Consider the following 23383-nt stretch of genomic DNA (forward strand, 5'->3'; position numbering starts at 1 on the left):
ACAATAAATATAACACAACCAAATCATTTCTCATTTCCTTTATTAAAACAAAAGCACCAAAAAGGTAATCTTGGGTATTTTATGAAGCATCGAGGAGAGGCGCCAGGTCGAAAACCAATATTGAACACTTCCAACGACACAGAGCCCATAAGAACCTCCACCATCACCCATCAGCTACATTCAATAGAGCCAACGATATGAGTCATAGAACTAGATTCAATAGAACGAACAGTGTCTCCACCCCTCTCCTCCTATACCTCCCCCATAGCAGAAACCCTAGTATAAAACGGATGCTCTTTCCTCGTGGTTACATAGGTAATAGGTATTACAACACACACAAGCCAACACAAAGCATTTCACTGTATTTAAAAATGACTTTTGGTTTGCACTGATATACAGTTTTAAAAACATGACAGCTTGGATTCCCTTTTCAATGGTTCACCACACAATGGAGGCACAAAATAAAAATTTAAAATGTCTACATGAAATACTAAATAACATATTACCTTTGATAATAATACAGTATTTGATGCTATAACCTAGTCTAAATATCAATATTTGTCACTAATAATATTTCCTAACTAGTGATCTCTGTAAAGCAGGTTAAAAAGTGCAGTACATGAGTGGGATAGGTCAGATGGACGGACGGTAAGAAAAGAGGTATAGCAGGGACGTCTGAGGGTCACACCAGGGGTCAAGTATGGGTCAAAGGGCACAGGGTCACACACTAGTCTAGCTAGCTTGAAATCCAGAACGTGTTTAGCTAGCATTCCACTTCATGTACTCTGTGTCATGTGAACACTGGAGTGGAATGAGAACACAGACTGGTACCCAGGCTCTAGTCTAGCCCCTCCCCACTACACACTCCAGTAGACCTGAAAGGAATAACAATATGGGATTTCTTTGACCTTGACCTCTGATAGGCTAGCTGGAATTTCCCCATATTGCTTAGGCTCTGCCGCTATACCCATCAAGTCCTTTCAGATTTAAAATAAACAGCATTACAGGGGAAGGTACTAAAGGCAGTTAGTCTCATAGCTGTTAAATATCACACAACACCATGTTGCCCTCTACTGGCCGCTGAGTGAATAGAGTACCTTTAAGACCATAACCACAGTAGTAGTGAACCATGCATTAGATGAGACTCAGAGCTAACCTGGATTAAAACATAGTACACCCACTACTACCTAGGATGCTGATGGCTCCCCGTTTGGGACCAAACCTCTTGTACCAGGGGCATGTTGAGGAGGTAAACGTTGTGGAACGTTACGTGATTCCTCATGTCAGAGGCATAGTTGTTCTGCATATATTTCTACTGGAACATTCCACAACGGTGTGCCCTAATGAACGCAGACCTGAGCCATGGGCCTGAGATAAGGGACTGTTCCTCAGTGGAGCTGTTTGGACCTGTGCTGTTAAAAAGCCTCTCCAGCGACTACCATGTTCTCCGTTTCCAGTCAATAACCATGTAACCTTCCTTCCCAAATTGACCCCTAAGCCCTATGCACTTGTGGGGAGTCTGTCAGGATTTGACAGGTGTAAGCAATTTGGTAATAAATCTACCTTGACCTCTGATAGGCTAGGTGGAAGTATCACCATATTGGTTATACCAATCAAATCCTCTCAGATCTCCACAAGCTGAGGAATAGTCCATCCCATCTGCATCCTAGCCTGGTTCCAGATCAGTTTGTGCTGTAACATGACAATGACAATAGCGGTATGGCAAGACCGCACAAACAGATCTGGGACCAGGCTAACGGCATCCCAAACAAAACCTACCGATCCCACTAAGTGTCTAATAAAATATACACATGGCTTTAAAGCAAAAACACCCAAACAGAACAAACAGGCTTCTCCTTTAAGGCTTTACAACCTCTTCCTTATGAGAGACCTGAGGAGGAGCAGCCTCGGACCTGTCAGTCAGACCACTACAGCCAATCACGCTGCACGGGCCAGGTGCAGAGGGCCAGGTGCATGCTGGGACCCGTAGGCAAAGAAGTGTGTCGTTTTCAGGACACACCATGCATTTCAGACACTGGTTGTAGCCTATTACAATGCACAGAGAGAGTTGCCCCTGACGACAGCAAAGCAAAAGGATCATTGTGTTAGTAGTAACACTGGGAAGGCTAGATTGTAGTTCCCTAGCAACGGGATGGCAGTAGTAAGGTGCATGGGCACCAGCCTGGTTCCTAAGAGAAGCTAAGGGGTGTAGCGAGGCTAGCTAGCGTATATACATGACAAACTGCTTTTAAAAATGAACTTTAGAAAGCTATTCAAACTACAGAACAACCAGCCCCTAGACAGTGAGGCTCTGGAGGCTCAAGCTCTCTCTTCACACTGCTCTTCTCTCATCCCCCTCATCTCTGTCCTCCTCGTCTCTCTCCCTCATCTCTTTCTCTTGCTTGTTCTTCCTCTCCTTGACACCACAGTCAAAATTCATTCTGCCACTTCCCCTTTTTACCTCTTTTTCTCTTCTTCCCATCCCTCTAACATTCTCAAGCCCTCATCAACTTACTTATTCACTCTGTCATCTTCCCATCTTTTGAGCATCCAGAGCCTCACAGATGAATAACTACTGTAGCAGGAGCAGAGCGGAAGAGAGCAGGGAGAACCTCTAGCTACAGTGCCCCTAGAGGGCTGGAGGGGGAAGGCAGGCAAGGCTAGGAACAGCTAATAAAGCCCTTTGCTGTCAAGCTAATTCTTTGAAAATGGCATACATACCGTGGCATTAATGCAAATTTTCATTTTTAACAATATTGTGCTTTTAAAAAGAATTTATAAAAAAAGAAGAGGGTCTTTTATTCCCATTGTTGCCCTTTTCTTCACCGAATATCAGTCTAAAAGAGATGCGGAGAAGGAGTGAGGCAGGGAGGGATGGAGGGGGGAAAGAGGGAGGAGAGAGGGTGTGGGCCCAAATGGTTCTGTTCAGTGCTGGCTCCCCTCCAAACCCTGCCTCCCTGTAGTGTCATAACTTCTTCAGCGTTTGAGTGAATGGGGTGGGGCATGGGAGGTGGAGGCGGGCCTAGCGCGGACAGAGCGCTGCCCCTTCAGGTTGCCCCAGAAGGGCGGGGCGATGGCGAGGGAGGTGGGTGGTTGAGGTGGGGCCTGTCCCGGATGGTGGGAGGGGCTTCCCCGCGCCGCTCCAATCATAGCTGGGAGGCTCTGGTTCCGCCGCAGGCCGTCCAATAGGCTGCCTCCGCCTGTGGCTAGGAAGGTGGCCGAGTCCTGACGCCCCAGGCCCTCCGACAACGGCTCCGCCCCCTGGAGTACCTTGACCAATCCCAGCCGGCGTAGCCTCTCGACTAAGTTTACATTAATGGGGTCGGGTTTGGCTTTGGATTTGATTCTGGGGCCGTGGCTGAAGCTATGTGAGGCGGTGTCAGGGCTGGGGAGGTTGGGGCGATGGGTGCGGCCAAACTTCAGCCCATACACATCCTGGAGGAAGAGCTCGGCCGGACGCGATGCCAGGAAGTTGTCACAGGTGGCTGGCGCTGAGGCGCGGGACTCAAAGGGCACAGGCGAGGGGGTCGGCGAGTGGGACGGGGAGTTGGGGGGTGTGCTGGGGAGGAGACGCTGGGGGAGTGGGGCTTTAAGGTGAGAGGGAGGGGGGGCGTCGGCAGTGGAGAGGGAAGCAGAGATGCCCCTCTCCAGGACCAGCTTGGCCAGGCCACAGGGGGCGGGGGGACGTCGAGGGGGGAAGGAGTCCACCCCCAAACTTAGCCTGCAGGGGGTCACCGGGGTGCTGGGGCCTGTCCTCATGGAGCTGGGAGTGTACTCTGAGACAGAAGACTGACAGTGGGAACTGAGAGAGACAAGACAATGTTACCCCACACAGCCATGTCATAAACACTACAGCACAAACACACAACACCAATCACCTTCATAGTCGTGTGTGTGTGTGTGTGTGTGTGTGTGTGTGTGTGTGTGTGTGTGTGTGTGTGTGTGTGTGTGTGTGTGTGTGTGTGTGTGTACCTGGAGGTAACCTGGGTGATGTCAGAGGGGTGCAGGATGCGGCAGGTTGTGAAGGTGTAGGTGGAAGACGTTGAACTCTGACATTTCCCCGGGTTATAAACTGAAGAGACAAAACACACCATTCAAACTTCCATCACAGACCAACGGCTTCCAATAACGACCCTTTTCAGTTTGTTATCTTGGGAAAGAATATTTTTAAATGATGTAATCTGTAGTAAGGGGAAACAGCACCAGTGGCCGCTCCACCACGTTGTTATGGTTGTTGTTGCTGAGCTGAGGAGCGTCGGGCAACATGGTGAAACATATTGTGATCTTCTATGGTGAGGACGATTATGTCAGAGGGGAAAAACAGTCTCCGTTGTTTGTAGTAACTTATTTGGTGTTTTAATATCGCAAACGGACGCGGCTGTTTCACAATTAAGGATTTTTTTTTTTACTTACCTGACGAGGATGTAGTAGTGGTAAGACTGGTGACAGTCAGGCTCTGGGATTGGACAGGAGCCATGGACGTGACAGTGACGGGCGGAGCCAAGAGAGCCGGGCTCCTGATGATGTCACAGGGGGCATTAGAGGTCATAGGGAGGTCACAGGTGATCGGGAATAGAGGGAGCTGTGGAGAGCCTGGTACTGGTAGGAAAACGGGAGACACGGGACACACCGGTGGCCCGTTCAACGGCAAACGCTCCCTAATCCTCTCCCTGTTCTCCTCCGGTGTTGATGAGCACTGCACCTTGAAGGTGATCCCTCCTTCCTCCTCCTCCTCCTCTCCCTTCTTCTCCATCCTCTTCTCCCAGGCGTCTGTCCCTTCCTTCCCTCTGTTTCCTGAAAAGTCCAAAACCTTTGTTAGTGAGACTGCTAAACTATCATTTTAATAATATTAATAAGACATAGTACTTATGTAGCACATTTTCAATACCCAGTCAGTCATTTTACAATAGGCAAAATACACACACACACACACACACACACACACACACACACACACACACACACAGCAAAAAAAGACACGTCCCTTTTTCAGGACCCTGTCTTCCAAAGATAATTAGTAAAAATCCAAATAACTTCACAGATCTTCATTGTAAAGGGTTTAAACACTGTTTCCCATGCTTGTTCAATGAACCATAAACAATTAATGAACATGAACCTGTGGAATGGTCGTTAAGACACTAACAGCTTACAGACGGTAGGCAATTAAGGTCACAGTTATGAAAACTTAGGACACTAAAGAGGCCTTTCTACGGACTCTGAAAAACACCAAAAGAAAGATGCCAAGGGTCCCTGCTCATCTGCGTGAACGTGCCTTAGGCATGCTGCAAGGAGGCATGGGGACTGCAGATGTGGCCAGGGAAATAAATTGCAATGTCCGTACTGTGAGACAGGACGGACAGCTGATCGTCCTCGCAGTGGCAGACCACATGTAACGACACCTGCAAAAGGATCGGTACATCCGAACATCACACCTGCAGGACAGGTACAGGATGGCAACAACAACTGCCCGAGTTACACCAGGAATGCACAATCCCTCCATCAGTGCTCAGACTGTCCGCAATAGGCTGAGAGAGGCTGGACTGAGGGTTTGTAGGCCTGTTGTAAGGCAGGTCCTCACCAGACATCACCGGCAACAACGTCGCCTACGGGCACAAAACCACCGTCACTGGACCAGACAGGACTGGCAAAAAGTGCTCTTCACTGATGAATCGAGGTTTTGTCTCACCGGGGGTGATGGTCGGATTAGCGTTTATCGTCGAAGGAATGAGCGTTACACCGAGGCCTGTACTCTGGAGCGGGATCGATTTAGAGGTGGAGGGTCTGTCATGGTCTGGGGCGGTGTGTCACAGCATCATCGGTCTGAGTGTTGTCATTACAGGCAATCTCAACGCTGTGCGTTACAGGGAAGACATCCTCCTCCCTCATGTGGTACCCTTCCTGCAGGCTCATCCTGACCCTCCAGCATGACAATGCCACCAGCCATACTGCTCGTTCTGTGCGTGATTTTCTGCAAGACAGGAATGTCAGTGTTCTGCCATGGCCAGCAAAGAGCCCGGATCTCAATCCCATTGAGCACATCTGGGACCTGTTGGATCGGAGGTTGAGGGCTCGGGCCCTTCCCCCCAGAAATGTCCGGGAACTTGCAGGGGCCTTGGTGGAAGAGTGGGTAACATCATAGCAAGAACTGGCAAATCTGGTGCAGTCCATGAGGAGGAGATCCACTGCAGTACTTAATGCAGCTGGTGGCCACACCAGATACTGACTGTTACTTCTGATTTTGACCCCCCCCCCCCCTGTTCAGGGACACATTATTCCAATTTTGTTAGTCACATGTCTGTGGAACTTGTTCAGTTTATGTCTCAGTTGTTGAATCTTGTTATGTTCATACAAATATTTACACGTTAAGTTTGCTGAAAATAAACGCAGTTGACAGTGAGAGGACATTACTTTTTTTTCTGAGTTTATATACAGTTGAAGTCGGAAGTTTACATACAGTCGTGGCCAAAAGTTTTGAGAATGACAAATATTAATTTCCACAAAGTTTGCTGCTTCAGTGTCTTTAGATATTTTTGTCAGATGTTACTATGGAATACTAAAGTATAATTACAAGCATTTCATAAGTGTCAAAGGCTTTTATTGAAGATTACATGAAGTTGATGCAAAGAGTCAATCTTTTCAGTGTTGACCCTTCTTTTTCAAGACCTCTGCAATCCGCCCTGGCATGCTGTCAATTAACTTCTGGGCCACATCCTGACTGATGGCAGCCCATTCTTGCATAATCAATGCTTGGAGTTTGTCAGAATTTGTGGGTTTTTGTTTGTCTACCCGCCTCTTGAGGATTGACCACAAGTTCTCAATGGGATTAAGGTCTGGGGAGTTTCCTGGCCATGGACCCAAAATATTGATGTTTTATTCCCCGAGCCACTTAGTTATCACTTTTGCCTTATGGCAAGGTGCTCCATCATGCTGGAAAAGGCATTGTTCGTTACCAAACTGTTCCTGGATGGTTGGGAGAAGTTGCTCTCGGAGGATGTGTTGGTACCATTCTTTATTCATGGCTGTGTTCTTAGGCAAAATTGTGAGTGAGCCCACTCTCTTGGCTGAGAAACAACCACACATGAATGGTCTCAGGATGCTTTACTGTTGGCATGACACAGGACTGATGGTAGCGCTCACCTTGTCTTCTCCGGACAAGCTTTTTTCCAGATGTCCCAAACAATCGGAAAGGGGATTTATCAGAGAAAATGACTTTACCCCAGTCCTCAGCAGTCCAGTCCCGGTACCTTTGCAGAATATCAGTCTGTCCCTGATGTTTTTCCTGGAGAGAAGTGGCTTCTTTGCTGCCCTTCTTGACACCAGGCCATCCTCCAAAAGTCTTCGCCTCACTGTGTGTGCAGATGCACTCACACCTGCCTGCTGCCATTCCTGAGCAAGCTCTGTACTGGTGGTGCCCCGATCCCGCAGCTGAATCAACTTTAGGAGACGATCCTGGCGCTTGATGGACTTTCTTGGGCGCCCTGAAGCCTTCTTCACAACAATTGAACCGCTCTCCTTGATGATCCGATAAATGGTTGAATTAGGTGCAATCTTCCTGGCAGCAATATCCTTGCCTGTGAAGCCCTTCTTGTGCAAAGCAATGATGACGGCACGTGTTTCCTTGCAGGTAACCATGGTTGACAGAGGAAGAACAACGATTCCAAGCACCACCCTCCTTTTGAAGCTTCCAGTCTATTATTTGAACTCAGATCACTCTGTCATGCTGACTCCAGCCTTGTCCTCGTCAACACTCACACCTGTGTTAATTATAGAATCACTGACATGAGCTAGTCCTTTTGTGGCAGCGCTGAAATGCATTGGAAATATTTTTGGAGGATTCAGTTCATTTGCGTGGCAAAGAGGGACTTTGCAATTAATTGCAATTCATCTGATCACTCTTCATAACATTCTGGAGTATATGCAAATTGCCATCATACAAACTGAGGCAGCAGACTTTGTGAAAATGTATATTTGTGTCATTCTCAAAACTTTTGGCCACGACTGTACACCTTAATCAAATACATTTAAACTCAGTTTCACAATTCCTGACATTTAGTCCTAGTAAGAATTCCCTGTCTTAGGTCAGTTAGGATCACCACTTTATTTTAAGAATGTGAAATGTCAGAATAAGAGTAGAGAGAATTATATATTTCAGCTTTTATTTCTTTCATCACATTCCCAGTTGGTCAGAAGTTTACATAGACTCAATTAGTATTTTGTAGCATTGCCTTTAAATTGTTTAACTTGGGTCAAATGTTTCGGGTAGCCCTCCACAAGCTTCCCACAATAAGTTGGGTGAATTTTGGCCCATTGCTCCTGACAGAGCTGGTGTAACTGAGTTAGGTTTGTAGGCCTCCCTGCTTGCACACGCTTTTTCAGTTCTGACCACAGATTTTCTATGGGATTGAGGTCAGGGCTTTGTCATGGCCACTCCCAATACCTTGACTTTGTTGTCCTTAAGCCATTTTGCCACAACTTTGGAAGTATACTTGGTGTCATTGTCCATTTGGAAGACCCATTTGCGACCAAGCTTTAACTTCCTGACTGATGTCTTGAGATGTTGCTTCAATATATCCACATAATTTTCCTCCCTCATGATGCCATCTATTTTGTGAAGTGCACCAGTCCGTCTTGCAGCGAAACACCCCCACAACATGATGCTGCCACTCCCGTGCTTCACGGTTGGGATGGTGTTCTGCGGGTTTGCAAGCCTCACCCTTTTTCCTCCAAACATAACGATGGTCATTATGGCCAAACAGTTCAATTCCACTGGAATTGTGATACAGTGAATTATAAGTGAAATAATCTGTCTGTAAACAATTGTTGGAATAATTACTTGTGTCATGCACAAAGTAGATGTCCTAACTTGCCAAAACTATAGTTTGTTAACAAAGAAATTTGTGGAGTGGTTGAAAAACGATTTTTAATGACTCCAACCTAAGTGTATGTAAACTTACGACTTCAACTGTATGTATGTATGTATGTATGTATGTATGTATGTATGTATGTATGTATGTATGTATGTATGTATGTATGTATGTATGTATGTATGTATGTATGTATGTATGTATGTATGTATGTATATATATTTATCAATTGTGAAATGTACATAGTGAATAAAAGTACCTCTCATGTCATATGTCTGTTCTTCGTCGCCTCCCTCTTCGTCTTCCTCCAGGTCGGTGAGGCGGTAGACGGCGTCGGCGAGAGCATCATGGGGGAGGGGCCGAAAGCCCTTGGTGACCACGCCCGGGTGGGGATCCAGGATGGTGCCCAGGTGAGGCTTGGCCAGCTGCTGCCAGTGGTGCAGAGTCAGAGAGCCTAGAGGGATCAGAGGTTAAAGGTTAGGGGTCAGGCGTCAAATGCGTTACTCACAGTCATAATATAATATTCACAGATGACAATTAGGAGTGTTACAGTTGACAGATATCATAATGTGACCAAGTGGGTTTAAACTCTGGTCTCAGGGAGCCTAGAGAGGTCAAAGGTTAGAGGTCAGGGATCAATGTGTAACATCACAACTAAACTAAAACTCCTAATTAATATCCTAATTACAAGAGTACCAGTATACAGATATGATAATATTGACATCATAGCTATTGGGTCAGGAATAACTCCTGGATAGATATCATAGCTACTGGGTCAGGAATAACTCCTGGATAGATATCATAGTTATTGGGTCAGGAATAACTCCTGGATAGATATCATAGCTATTGGGTCAGGAATAACTCCTGGATAGACGTCATAGCTATTGGGTCAGGAATAACTCCTGGATAGATATTATAGCTATTGGGTCAGGAATAACTCCTGGATAGATATCATAGCTATTGGCTGCATTCCAGGCCACCTACATTCAGTAACCACATCTCTAAGGCTGCGTTTAGACAGGCAGCCCAATTCTGATCTTTTTCTCACCAATTGGTCTTTTGTCCAATCACATCAGATATTGGTCTTTTGACCAATCACCTCTGATAAAATTGTGACAAAAAAAATCAGATTTGGGATGCCTGTCTAAACGCAGCCTAACATACTGAAATCTGATGCCTGACTGCAATGTAGAGGATGTGGCATTCAATCACTGGTTAATTTGTGCAGCGGGGCTGCTTATCGCACAGCCTGGAACGCGCCCATTATCATGACTACACTTAAAGCATGAACGTATCCTTACCCTCCATGGGCTTGACGATCTGCAGCTTCTCAGGCAGGAAGGTCTTAAAACAGCTGGACGAGACCGAGAACTCTGATAGGTTGGTGAAGGATGACATGACGCTGCTCATTGGTGAGCTGTAGCCACTCCCCTCCACATCTGATTCCACTCCCCCGGCCAGGGCCTCCAGCTTCTTATCGCGTTCCGCCTGGAAGAACTGCCGCTCGCACAGGAAATTCTGCCGCCGCAGGGAGAGGCGGTGCAGCGCCGACACGAGGTCATTTCCTCCTGGTGCGCCAGGCTTGCCGAGCGGGACCTCCTCCCTACTACAAAGACAGACACGCAACACAAACACATGCTTACCCAAATATACTCCTCTGTAGGCTCTAAATTCACTGAAATAAGTTTGAATTAAATCATATAAAATATTATGCTAAATTCTGTCTAACAATCAGCATCAACCTGGGTAACTCACTTGGCGCCGCAGTGTGATTGGTCGATTCCCTGTGCGGACAGGAAGGGCTGGGCCGTCATCACCAGGCAGCTGCCTCCCGAGCCGGGGATAGGGGGCGTGGCCATCGCCGCAGCTCGCTCTACCGACTCGTTGACCACGCGTACAGTCTGAAACACCCTCTTCTGGGAAACTCTGGGGATGGGGAGAGAGGGAGAAGGAGAGGAAGAGAGCTTCTGCTTTTATTGCTTTTGATCTTCTCTCTCTGTGTGTGTGTGTGTGTGTGTGTGTGTGTGTGTGTGTGTGTGTGTGTGTGTGTGTGTGTGTGTTCTATACTGACTTTTGGTCCTGGAAAGCCACCTCGTCCTCGACACTCAACTCTCTCCTCATGGTGCCCTCAATCTCTGCTGCCAGGGAGTCCTGAGACAGTCATTTACATTCATTAATAGGTACACACACTATTGGGCACACATATTCACACATAAATAGGATTGACATACACATATTCACACACACACACACACACACACACACACACACACACACACACACACACACACACACACACCGGACGTGCATCTTACCCTTTAAAGATAATTTGATAGGTACCTAGATACATGGGCTCCAATACGATACAGGAACGATACGTTTTAGTTTGAAATGATTGAGTTTAATTAGAGAATGAATTGATGCACTAACATTTGCTGCATAAACACATTCATTTTCCATTCTAAATACAAATCTGCTGCTGATGGAGCTCATGAGCTGGGCCTCTCTGAGCTGGGCCTCTCTGAGCTGGACCTGTCTGAGCTGGACCTGTCTGAGCTGGACCTGTCTGAGCTGGACCTGTCTGAGCTGACTTCTGTGTCTGTGTGTAAATTATGTATGTCATTTAGGCACCTGATCTGAGCCATAAAGGAGACTAGGCATCTACCACCCCATGACCACTATCAGATTAGGTGGGCAATCTAGCCTGTTTTTTCTCCCCCCACTTTGGTTCTGAAATCCCCATCACCCACTGATTAACTTGATGTTTTTGCAGCTTAAGTGTTTGAGGTAGTAATGTATCAATATTTATTGTTTACAAATTAGCTATGACATAGCCAATGAATATATGGCACAACTTTGAATTTCACCCGTTTAATTTTTTTTATTGCGTGTTCTTCTCCCCTCGCTTCGACCACGCAGTGCGCCTCGCAGAAATGATTTGCTTTCCTTATTATTAAATTATCAACTTTACCCTGTATATCTAAAAATGACCATATACACTGATTGTTTAAAGCAAAACTGCCAAAACTAAAGTAACAGGCCGCCTACCTCACGCGACATCACATTAGTGGAAACCAAATCAAATTGTATTTGTCACATGCGGCGAATACAACATGTGTAGACATTACCATGAAATGTTTACTTATAAGCCCTTAACCAACAATGCAGTTCAAGAAATAGATTTAAGAAAATATTTCAAAAAAAAAAATCTAATCAAAAAGTAACAATACATTTACATAACAATAACGAGGCTATATACAGGGGGTACCGGTACTGAGTCAATGTGGGGGCTATATACAGGGGGTACCGGTACAGAGTCAATGTGGGGGCTATATACAGGGGGTACCGGTACAGAGTCAATGTGGAGGCTATATACAGGGGGTACCGGTACAGAGTCAATGTGGGGGCTATATACAGGGGGTACCGGTACAGAGTCAATGTGGAGGCTCTATACAGGGGGTACCGGTACAGAGTCAATGTGGAGGCTATATACAGGGGGTACCGGTACCAAGTCAATGTGCGAAGGTACAGGATAGCCAAGGTAATTTGTAAAGTGACTATGCATAGATAATAAACAGCGAGTAGCAGCAGTGTAAAAACAAAGGGGGGGGGGGGGGTCAATGGAGATAGTCTGAGTGGCCATTTGATTACTTGTTCAGCAGTCTTATGGCTTGTGGGTAGAAGCTGTTAAGGAGACTTGGAGCTCCGGTATTGTTTGCCGTGTGGTAGCAGAGAAAACAGTCTACGACTTGGGTGACTGGAGTCTATGACAATTTATTGGGCCTTCCTCTGACACCACCTGGTATATTGGTCCTGGATGTCAGGAAGACCGCAGTGATGTACTGGGCCTTACAGTCAGATGCCGAGCAGTTGCCATACCAGGCTGGGATGCAACCGGTCAGGATGCTCTCGATGGTGCAACTGTAGAACTTTGAGGATCTGGGGACCCATGCCAAATCTTTTTAGTTTCCTGAGTGGGAAAAGGTGTTCTCGTGCCATCTTCACAACTGTCTTGGTGTGTTTGGACCCTGACAGTTTGTTGGTGATGTGGACATGAAGGAACGAAGCTCTCAACCTGCTCCACTTCAGTCCCTTCGATGTTAAAATGGGGGCCTGTTTGGCCCTCCATTTCCTGTAGTCCACAATCAACTCCTTTGTCTTGCTCACACTGAGAGAGAGGTTGTTGTCCTGGCACCACACTGCCAGGTCTCTGACCTCCTCCCTATAGGCTGTTTCATCGTTATCGGTGATCAGGCCTACCACTGCTGCGTCGTCAGTAAACATAATGATGTGTTGGAGTCGTGCTTGGCCATGCAGTTGAGGGTGAACAGGGAGTACAGGAGGGGACTAAGCACGCACCCCTGAGGGGCCCCAGTGTTGGCAGATGTGTTGTTACCTACCCTTACCATCTGGGGGCGGCCGTCAGGAAGTCCAGGATCCAGTTGCAGAAGGAGATGTTTAGTCCCAGGGTCCTTAACTTAGTGATGAGCTTTGTGGGCCCTATGGTGTTGAACACTGAGCTGTAGTCAAGGAACAGCATTCTCACATGGGTGTTCCTTTTGTCCAGGTGGGAAAGGGCAGTGGGCAGTGCGATTGAGATTGCGTCATCTGTGGATCTGTTGGGGCGGTATGCGAATTAGAGTGGGTCTAGGGTTTCTGGCATGATGGTGTTCATGTGAGCCATGACCAGCCTTTCAAAGCACTTCATGGTTACCGGCGTGTGTGCTACGGGGCGGTAGTCATTTAGGCAGGTTACCTTAGTGTTCTTGGGCACAGGGACTATGGTGGTCTGTTTGAAACATGTAGGTATTACAGACTTGGCCAGGGAGAGGTTGAAAATGTCAGTGAAGACACTTGGCAGTTTGTCCGCGCATGCTTTGAGTACACGTCCTGGTAATCCGTCTGGCCCCGCGACTTTGTGAATGTTGACCTGTTTAAAGGTCTTGCACACATCGGCTACGGAGAGCATGATTACACAGTCCTCCGGAACAGCTGGTGCTCTCAGTGTTGCTTGCCGCAAAGCGACCATAAAAGGAATTTAGCTTGTCTGGTAGCCTCGCATCACTGGGCAGCTCGCAGCTGGATTTCCCTTTGTAGTACCTAATAGTTTTCAAGTCCTGCCACATCCAGAGCCGGTGTAGTAGGATTCAATCTTAGACCTGTATTGACACTTTGCCTGTTTGATGGTTCGTCTTAGCGCATAGCGGGATTTCTTATAAGCGTCCGGATTAGTGTCCAGCTCCTTGAAAGCGGCAGCTCTAGCCTTTAGCTTGGTGTGGATGAATCCTGTGATCCATGGCTTCTCAAGGCAGGCCTGGTTGTTGCTAGATATGTTTGCGTTGGAGACAATTTTAGCTAACCCTTTTCCTAACCTTAATCTAATTCTCCTAACCTGCTGCGAAAAGTATCTTCTGCTAGTAAAAACCGGCAGACCTGAGGTTCCACTAATTCAATACAGCCTCCTGCCCAACTTCCACATAACATAATAACTTGGATAGCTCATGTGTGTGCTAGAAAGCAGGCCAGGTCGTGCTAGGTATCAATAGCCAATCCACTAGGGGTTGGAAGCTATAGTGAGCTTAGATTGGTCAATAGCGCCACTATGTCGCAGAGTATTTGCAAAAAGTTCAGCTTTCCCCATTTTTAATACCGCCCTGTTCATGCTTCCTCGACCATGCTCGCATCACCCAACGGTCCCCCCACCCACTTCACTCCATAGAAAATTCATGTTGTTTCATCACCCCCAGCGTGTTACGTGGAAATGCATGTTACCTCGAGTTGATCAGCATGTGAAGCTGGGCACAGTGCACAGTTTGACTAGACTAATGGGGATGTTCGACATTGCAAAATGACTTGTAGCTCAATGACGGTCAACCACAGTTACATGCAGTTCAACACTGAACGGAGAGGACACATCAGTTGTCACAAAATATGAGAGGTATTTTCAGAAGGTAGAAATAATATAATATGAGCGAAAGATATTAGTGAACCAGCGTCTTTTTCACTTTGAATAGATTTTCTGACCGATGCATGCTACATTTGGTTCGGTTTGGGTTCCGCGGACTGAAGCACTTGTATCTTAAACATTTGAATCGGGGACTGCTGTGTTTTGGTGAATCGTTACATCCCTCACACACACACACACACACAACACACACACACACACACACACACTACAGCAGGTATATATCTCACCATGGGGAAGAGTCCGTAGGGCAGGTGTCGTCTCATTCCTGCAGACGGAGTGTTCTTACTGCGCAGCTCCTTGATCTCTTCCTGAGACTCATGTAGCATCCCCACACACTCTACATTACGGTCCGCTAGCTCATTCAGCTATACAACACAACAACACAACATAGTTAACCCTCCACTAGCTGGTTCAGCTACACAACACAACATAGTTAACCCATAAGCCTGGGGGGGGGGGGGGGGGGGGGGGGGGGGGGGTAATGACACAACACACCTCCAGGCTGTGTAAGGGCTATTTGACCTGGCTTCCACAATCCCCCGACCTCAACCAAATTGAGATGGTTTGGGATGAGTCAGACCGCGGAGTGAAGGAAAAGCAGCCAAAAAGTGCTCAGCATATGTAGGAACTCCTTCAAGACTGTTGGAAAAGCATTCTAGTTGAAACTGGTTGAGAGAATGCCAAGAGTGTGCAAAGCTGTCATGGTAAAGGGTGGCTATTTGAAGAATCTATAAAATATATTTTGATTTGTTTAACACTTTTAATTGGTTACTATATGTATTATTTCATAGTTTATGTCTTCACTATTATTCTACAATATAGAAAATAGTAAAAAGAAATAAAATACTTGAATGAGTAAGTGTTCTAAAACATTTGACCTGTAGTGTACGTGTTCCACAGAGGGTCAAATTAGTGTGTAGGCCAGACTGTTCAGACACTACAGGCAGAAGTAGGCAGATCGACTGTACTGAGACGCTTGTGGGCGGGTCATAGAGCAAAACAAAGAACACTATCGTGTTAGTGAGAGTAGTCTCATCTTTCCATAGAGGGGTCGTAATAGTTTTGTAGGCCAAACCGGTCGGACGCTACAGATCATTCTGTGACAAGACCGATTTTCAGGATGTCTCATGGTCTGACAAACACCGCTCTAGCACTGTCACCTTTCACCTCAGATGTGGAAGTGTGACATACATGCGGTGGAATGAGATGCATCCAATGCAAAAAAACATATCTATAGCTTTGATATATTTTTATGGGGATTTTCTTTGTTATGCTATTTAGATTTCAGCGGAGGCACGGACATTGACCTTAGGGTTTTTTAACCCCAAACACAGTTAACCCTCTGCTAGCTAGTTCAGCTACACAACAACATAGTTAACCCTTTGCTGCTGGTTCAGCTACACAACAACATAGTTAACCCTCTGCTAGCTAGTTCAGCTACACAACAACATAGTTAACCCCCTGCTAGCTAGTTCAGCTACACAACAACACAACATAGTTAACCCTCTGCTAGCTGGTTCAGCTACACAACAACACAACATAGTTAACCCTCTGCTAGCTGGTTCAGCTACACAACAACACAACATAGTTAACCCTCTGCTAGCTGGTTCAGCTACACAACATAGTTAACCCTCTGCTAGCTGGTTCAGCTATACAACAACATAGTTAACCCTCTGCTAGCTAGTTTAGCTACACAACAACACAACATAGTGCAGTGGACATTTTTGTGTCCTCTGTGTTTCTGCAAATGCGTGACTACATATAGTGTATTGTTTCCTGATTGTGTTAGGATGTTCTGGGACGTTGCTCTCAGGGAGAGGACTGATAGAAGGAGAACAAAAAGGGAACACATTGTTACTTTGGCCCACCGCCTAGAAACTATGTGTGCAAGGTCATGATCAGCCTTATTGCACCCTGAGAGCAGAGACACCTAGTTTGTATAAAGAGTGCTGAAGGGAGAGCTTCTGACAGACTTGTACTTTGAGTATTAAGTTTGTTGTAACCTCTCCAGCCGTGATAATAAAGATCTGTTCATTTAACTTTGACTGAGTCCCCTCTGCTAGCTGGTTCAGCTACAACACAACATAGTTAACCCTCTGCTAGCTGGTTCAGCTACACAACAACACAACATAGTTAACCCTCTGCTAGCTGGTTCAGCTACACAACAACATAGTTAACCCTCTGCTAGCTAGTTCAGCTACACAACAACATAGTTAACCCTCTGCTGCTGGTTCAGCTACACAACAACATAGTTAACCCTCTGCTAACTAGTTCAGCTACACAACAACACAACATAGTTAACCCTCTGCTAGCTGGTTCAGCTACACAACAACACAACATAGTTAACCCTCTGCTAGCTGGTTCAGCTATACAACAACACAACATAGTTAACCCTCTGCTAGCTGGTTCAGCTACACAACAACATAGTTAACCCCTGCTAGCTTTTTTTTTCCTCTGGTAGCTAGTTCAGCTATACAACAACATAGTTAACCCTCTGCTAGCTGGTTCAGCTACACAACAACATAGTTAACCCTCTGCTAGCTGGTTCAGCTACACAACAACACAACATAGTTAACCCTCTGCTAGCTGGTTCAGCTGTACAACAACATAGTTAACCCTTTGCTAACTGGTTCAGCTACACAACAACATAGTTAACCCTCTGCTAGCTGGTTCAGCTACAACACAACATAGTTAGCCCTCTGCTAACTGGTTCAACTACACAACAACACAACATAGTGTAACGACCCGGTATTGTGTTCTGTGTTTGTGGGTGTGTTATGGTTCTCATGGCTACTAGCAGGGGTTAAATATGTCAGGACAGAGGGAAAGGTTGGGGGGGTATGATGGGTAATCCCGCGGGATTTGGAAATGCATAAATAGGGATTACCGTCTCATCTTTCTTTCTTTCTGTTCGGGGCCTTGATCTGTTCCTATGGGAGTGACCCTTAACTCGACATGGTATAATTGTGTACGTTCGGCATTTAGCGGCGTGGGCTGTGGCCTGAACAATAGCCCAGTTTAGGAATAAACCTGTGTTCTGACCAGCACACCTGGAGTCCGTCTCTTTTCCTTTTATGACCCAGCCGGGTCATTACAATAGTTACCCCTCTGCTAGCTAGCTCAGCTACACAACATAGTTAACCCTCTGCTAGCTAGTTCAGCTACACAACACAGTTAACCCTCTTCTAGCTGGTTCAGCTATACAACAACACAACATAGTTAACCCTCTGCTAGCTGGTTCAGCTATACAACAACATAGTTAAACCTCTGCTAGCTGGTTCAGCTATACAACAACACAACATAGTTAACCCTCTGCTAGCTGGTTCAGCTATACAACAACATAGTTAAACCTCTGCTAGCTGGTTCAGCTATACAACAACACAACATAGTTAAACCTCTGCTAGCTGGTTCAGCTATACAACAACACAACATAGTTAACCCTCTGCTAGCTGGTTCAGCTATACAACAACACAACATAGTTAACCCTCTGCTAGCTGGTTCAGCTACACAACAACATAGTTAACCCTCTGCTAAGGTTCAGCTATACAACAACACAACATAGTTAACCCCCTGCTAGCTGGTTCAGCTACACAACAACATAGTTAACCCTCTGCTAGCTGGTTCAGCTACACAACAACATAGTTAACCCTCTGCAAGCTGGTTGAGCTACACAACAACATAGTTAACCCTCTGCAAGCTGGTTGAGCTACACAACAACATAGTTAACCCTCTGCTAGCTGGTTCAGTTACACAACAGTTAAATAACCACACTCCATGACCGTATTCCACACATACTCATTCATCAGTAATAAACACCTTAACTTAAACCTTGATGCAGCTAATAACCTTGAACACAAATGCACTGCTTGTGTCAACATAGCAGACCAAACCCAAGATAATCTTTTAAATACTACAACTCTGGGCCATATCATACTGCTTATCAGGTGCAGCTCTGCTCTGACATATAGCTGTGGTGCAAATGATGTTGGAGAGTTATGGAATGTTGTTCGGAAAAGGGCACACCTTAAGGCACTTCTATGGAGTGAAGAGTTCATTGAACTGTTCATTGCTAGACAACTCACCTCTGCAGTGAGTGATCTCTGGGCATCTTTCGAGGCCTGTAGGTGAATCCTCAGCTCCTCTTTCTCCAGGGCCAACTGGAAACACACTTCATTAGTACTATTACTCTACAATTAGTACTACAACATCAACTTCAAAATGTGCTCTTCCTCCCCTTCCTCTCCCCTCACCTCTTTGACACGGTGTTGGAGCTCTACTATCTGGGAGAGGAGCTGGGAAATCTCCTCCTGGTGTCTCATCACCTCTTCATTCTTATGGGACAGCTCCTCTGTCAGGTTCACCATCTGACTGTTGGACTCGCCTGAACCAACCCACACCCACACAGCTCTTTAATCCTTAGAGATCAATAACCTAATTACTTGTTAATTGACCTGATTCATGCCTTTGTGTGTGTGTGTGTGTGTGTGTGTGTGTGTGTGTGTGTGTGTGTGTGTGTGTGTGTGTGTGTGTGTGAGATTGTGCGTTTGAGTGCATGTGACTCACGTAGCTCCTTGACACAGTCGCTGACCAGCTGTTGTTCTTTCTCCTCGTAGGTGATGGTCTCCGTCTTCAGGTGACGGGCCTGGTCGGACCACAGGGTTTACAGTGAGGTGTTAGGAACTATCAGATGACGGGCCTGGTCAGACCACAGGGTTTACAGTGAGGTGTTAGGAACTATCAGATGACGGGCCTGGTCGGACCACAGGGTTTACAGTGAGGTGTTAGGAACTATCAGGTGACGGGCCTGGTCAGACCACAGGGTTTACAGTGAGGTGTTAGGAACTATCAGGTGACGGGCCTGGTCGGACCACAGGGTTTACAGTGAGGTGTTAGGAACTATCAGATGACGGGCCTGGTCGGACCACAGGGTTTACAGTGAGGTGTTAGGAACTATCAGGTGACGGGCCTGGTCGGACCACAGGGTTTACAGTGAGGTGTTAGGAACTATCAGATGACGGGCCTGGTCGGACCACAGGGGTTACAGTGAGGTGTTAGGAACTATCAGGTGACGGGCCTGGTCGGACCAGAGGGTTTACAGTGAGGTGTTAGGAACTATCAGATGACGGGCCTGGTCGGACCAGAGGGTTTACAGTGAGGTGTTAGGAACTATCAGATGACGGGCCTGGTCGGACCAGAGGGTTTACAGTGAGGTGTTAGGAACTATCAGATGACGGGCCTGGTCAGACCAGAGGGTTTACAGTGAGGTGTTAGGAACTATCAGGTGACGGGCCTGGTCAGACCACAGGGTTTACAGTGAGGTGTTAGGAACTATCAGATGACGGGCCTGGTCGGACCACAGGGTTTACAATGAGGTGTTAGGAACTATCAGATGGCGGGCCTGGTCGGACCACAGGGTTTACAGTGAGGTGTTAGGAACTATCAGATGACGGGCCTGGTCGGACCACAGGGTTTACAGTGAGGTGTTAGGAACTATCAGGTGACGGGCCTGGTCGGACCAGAGGGTTTACAGTGAGGTGTTAGGAACTATCAGGTGACGGGCCTGGTCGGACCAGAGGGTTTACAGTGAGGTGTTAGGAACTATCAGATGACGGGCCTGGTCGGACCACAGGGTTTACAGTGAGGTGTTAGGAACTATCAGATGACGGGCCTGGTCGGACCACAGGGTTTACAGTGAGGTGTTAGGAACTATCAGGTGACGGGCCTGGTCGGACCAGAGGGTTTACAGTGAGGTGTTAGGAACTATCAGATGACGGGCCTGGTCGGACCAGAGGGTTTACAGTGAGGTGTTAGGAACTATCAGATGACGGGCCTGGTCGGACCAGAGGGTTTACAGTGAGGTGTTAGGAACTATCAGATGACGGGCCTGGTCGGACCAGAGGGTTTACAGTGAGGTGTTAGGAACTATCAGGTGACGGGCCTGGTCGGACCAGAGGGTTTACAGTGAGGTGTTAGGAACTATCAGGTGACGGGCCTGGTCGGACCACAGGGTTTACAGTGAGGTGTTAGGAACTATCAGATGACGGGCCTGGTCGGACCACAGGGTTTACAGTGAGGTGTTAGGAACTATCAGGTGACGGGCCTGGTCGGACCAGAGGGTTTACAGTGAGGTGTTAGGAACTATCAGATGACGGGCCTGGTCGGACCACAGGGTTTACAGTGAGGTGTTAGGAACTATCAGGTGACGGGCCTGGTCGGACCAGAGGGTTTACAGTGAGGTGTTAGGAACTATCAGATGACGGGCCTGGTCGGACCAGAGGGTTTACAGTGAGGTGTTAGGAACTATCAGATGACGGGCCTGGTCGGACCACAGGGTTTACAGTGAGGTGTTAGGAACTATCAGATGACGGGCCTGGTCGGACCAGAGGTACAGAGGTTAGAGTAAGGTGTGAGGAGCCCACTATGAAGCGTTAAAAATCCTGGACTGCAGAAAGTGCACAGTCGAAGTAGAATTGGCACGGACCACAGATCTGGGATCAGATCACCCTACCGTTTATCCTAACCTTAACCCTATGGGTCCTGGTCAAAGGTAGTGAACTCTAGGAAATGGGGTGTCATGTCAGCTATACCTCAGAGCGTAGGGCCAGGTTCTCCTCTTCCAGATCAGACATTTTCCCCTGCAGGGCCTCCAGCTGGCTGAGGGCCACAGCTGGCGCTAGGGGTTGGCGGGGGTGCAGCGGCGTTGAGCAGCTGGAATCAGTCTCACTCTCCTCCGAAGCGCTGGCCACCATCCTCAGCAACTCATCCTTTTTCCCCAGCTCATGTTGTAGCTGGTGCACCTGGGGGGTCAGACAGGGTGTGTGTGTGTGTGTGTGTGTGTGTACACAGTAGTGTGTGTGTGTGTGTACAGTAGTGTGTGTGATACCTGGTCCAGGGCCTGTGCTAGCTGTTCCTCTACAGACTCATTGCGTTCCTGGAGCAGGTGGTTCCTCTGAAGCAGAGACTGACCAATCCGAGCGGCCAGCTCTAAGTCCCGGTCCCGCTGCAACCAATGATTCATGCAACAGTTAGTCCACCAATCACGCGGCCACAATCATCAATGACAACTAATCACCGTCATGTGTCAAAGACAGTGCACCAATGAGAGCCCACCTCAGCCAATAGATGCGTGACAACCTCAATGTCATTGTAGGTCTTGGTCATCTGCTCCACCCTATCAGCACTGAGGACTGGAGAGAGAGAGAGAACGAGAAAGAGAGAATGAGAGAGACAATTGAATTTTAGCAGGGGAACAAGAAAATACGCCAGCATACACGCACATACATGTATACTGTACACACACACCAAAATAAGCAACACGTTCATGCACAAAGACACAGACTATCTATGTTAATGCATGCGCCTCCATGCAAGCACACCAACTTTCCTGTGAAACAGCCTAAGACACTACAAGCTATGCATCCACACACTACTAGATGCCAGTACAAGCCCACTAGTGGCAGTAGACTTAATTTGTGCGTGTCTGCTGTTCTACGGTATAGCAAGAGAGAGACTCCAGAGCTCCAGGGGGCCACTCAGCCTAGTCTAATCCAGGTTTGAGAGCACCGTCTGGGCCTACTGGAGGACTGAAGCCCCCCCTCTCGCTCTGGAGCTAATCGTGGAGAAAGATGCAGAGAGAAAGATTACCTCGGGAGCCAGGGTGAGAGTAGGAAGAGGGATCCAGGGAAAGATAAGCTGGAGGAAGAGAAAGAGAGACAATGGAGGAGATGGCAAGAAAGAGGGGAATCAGCTGAGCAGAGAGAGAAGAACCTAGGAGAGAAACGCCAGCTGAGCAGAGAGAGAAGAACCTAGGAGAGAAACGCCAGCTGAGCAGAGAGAGAAGAACCTAGGAGAGAAACGCTAGCTGAGCAGAGAGAGAAGAACCTAGGAGAGAAACGCTAGCTGAGCAAAGAGAGAAGAACCTAGGAGAGAAACGCTAGCTGAGCAGAGAGAGAAGAACCTAGGAGAGAAACGCCAGCTGAGCAGAGAGAGAAGAACCTAGGAGAGAAACGCCAGCTGAGCAGAGAGAGAAGAACCTAGGAGAGAAACGCCAGCTGAGCAGAGAGAGAAGAACCTAGGAGAGAAACGCCAGCTGAGCAGAGAGAGTAGAACCTAGGAGAGAAACGCCAGCTGAGCAGAGAGAGTAGAACCTAGGAGAGAAACGCCAGCTGAGCAGAGAGAGAAGAACCTAGGAGAGAAATACCTAAAAATCAAGAGAGCAATAGAGAGATAGAGGGAGAGAAAAAAAGATAGTGAGAAAGAGAGATAGAGAGGGACAGAAAGAGAGAAAAAAAGAGCAGAAGCAGGATAAATCATGTGTGTACTTTAGATAGGGTTAGGGGGATTAGGATGAGTGGTTTGTTTGGGTTCAGCACCTGACTCAGGACCGCAACCCCAGCAGCGCTGCCAGCTGGCCCTGGGTAGAGAGATACCAACCCATTTTATTTATTACGGTCAACCTTGACCCCTGGCCTCTAACCCCAGCCTGACCCTTTACACTAGGTCAACCTGGTAACCATCAAATAAAACGGCATTTTATGTAATATTATGTGTG

General features: G+C 47.2%; 1 protein-coding gene across 6 annotated transcripts in view; it reads right to left on the reverse strand.

The window, feature by feature from the left end:
• Positions 1 to 23: 23 nt before the first annotated feature.
• LOC115196487 (trafficking kinesin-binding protein 2) overlaps positions 24 to 23383 on the reverse strand; it is a 54375-nt gene continuing 31015 nt past the window's right edge. For 3 of the 6 annotated variants that reach the window (XM_029757361.1, XM_029757362.1, XM_029757365.1), the window contains 15 exons: positions 22477 to 22524; positions 21943 to 22019; positions 21716 to 21832; positions 21420 to 21629; positions 19396 to 19474; positions 19083 to 19213; positions 18915 to 18989; positions 15060 to 15197; positions 10936 to 11015; positions 10620 to 10790; positions 10166 to 10470; positions 9124 to 9318; positions 4414 to 4794; positions 3973 to 4072; positions 24 to 3802 (listed from right to left, as the gene is read on the reverse strand). In XM_029757361.1, the coding sequence (XP_029613221.1) occupies positions 2977 to 3802; positions 3973 to 4072; positions 4414 to 4794; positions 9124 to 9318; positions 10166 to 10470; positions 10620 to 10790; positions 10936 to 11015; positions 15060 to 15197; positions 18915 to 18989; positions 19083 to 19213; positions 19396 to 19474; positions 21420 to 21629; positions 21716 to 21832; positions 21943 to 22019; positions 22477 to 22524 (2933 nt within the window). In that variant the 3' untranslated portion in view covers positions 24 to 2976. Of the gene's footprint in view, positions 3803 to 3972; positions 4073 to 4413; positions 4795 to 9123; positions 9319 to 10165; positions 10471 to 10619; positions 10791 to 10935; positions 11016 to 15059; positions 15198 to 18914; positions 18990 to 19082; positions 19214 to 19395; positions 19475 to 21419; positions 21630 to 21715; positions 21833 to 21942; positions 22020 to 22476; positions 22525 to 23204; positions 23243 to 23383 lie in introns of those variants that run through there. The other 3 variants (XM_029757363.1, XM_029757366.1, XM_029757364.1) reach the window with 3 other exon arrangements.

Source organism: Salmo trutta, chromosome 6 (genome assembly GCF_901001165.1).
Source record: "Salmo trutta chromosome 6, fSalTru1.1, whole genome shotgun sequence".
NCBI classification, from domain to species: Eukaryota; Metazoa; Chordata; class Actinopteri; order Salmoniformes; family Salmonidae; genus Salmo; species Salmo trutta.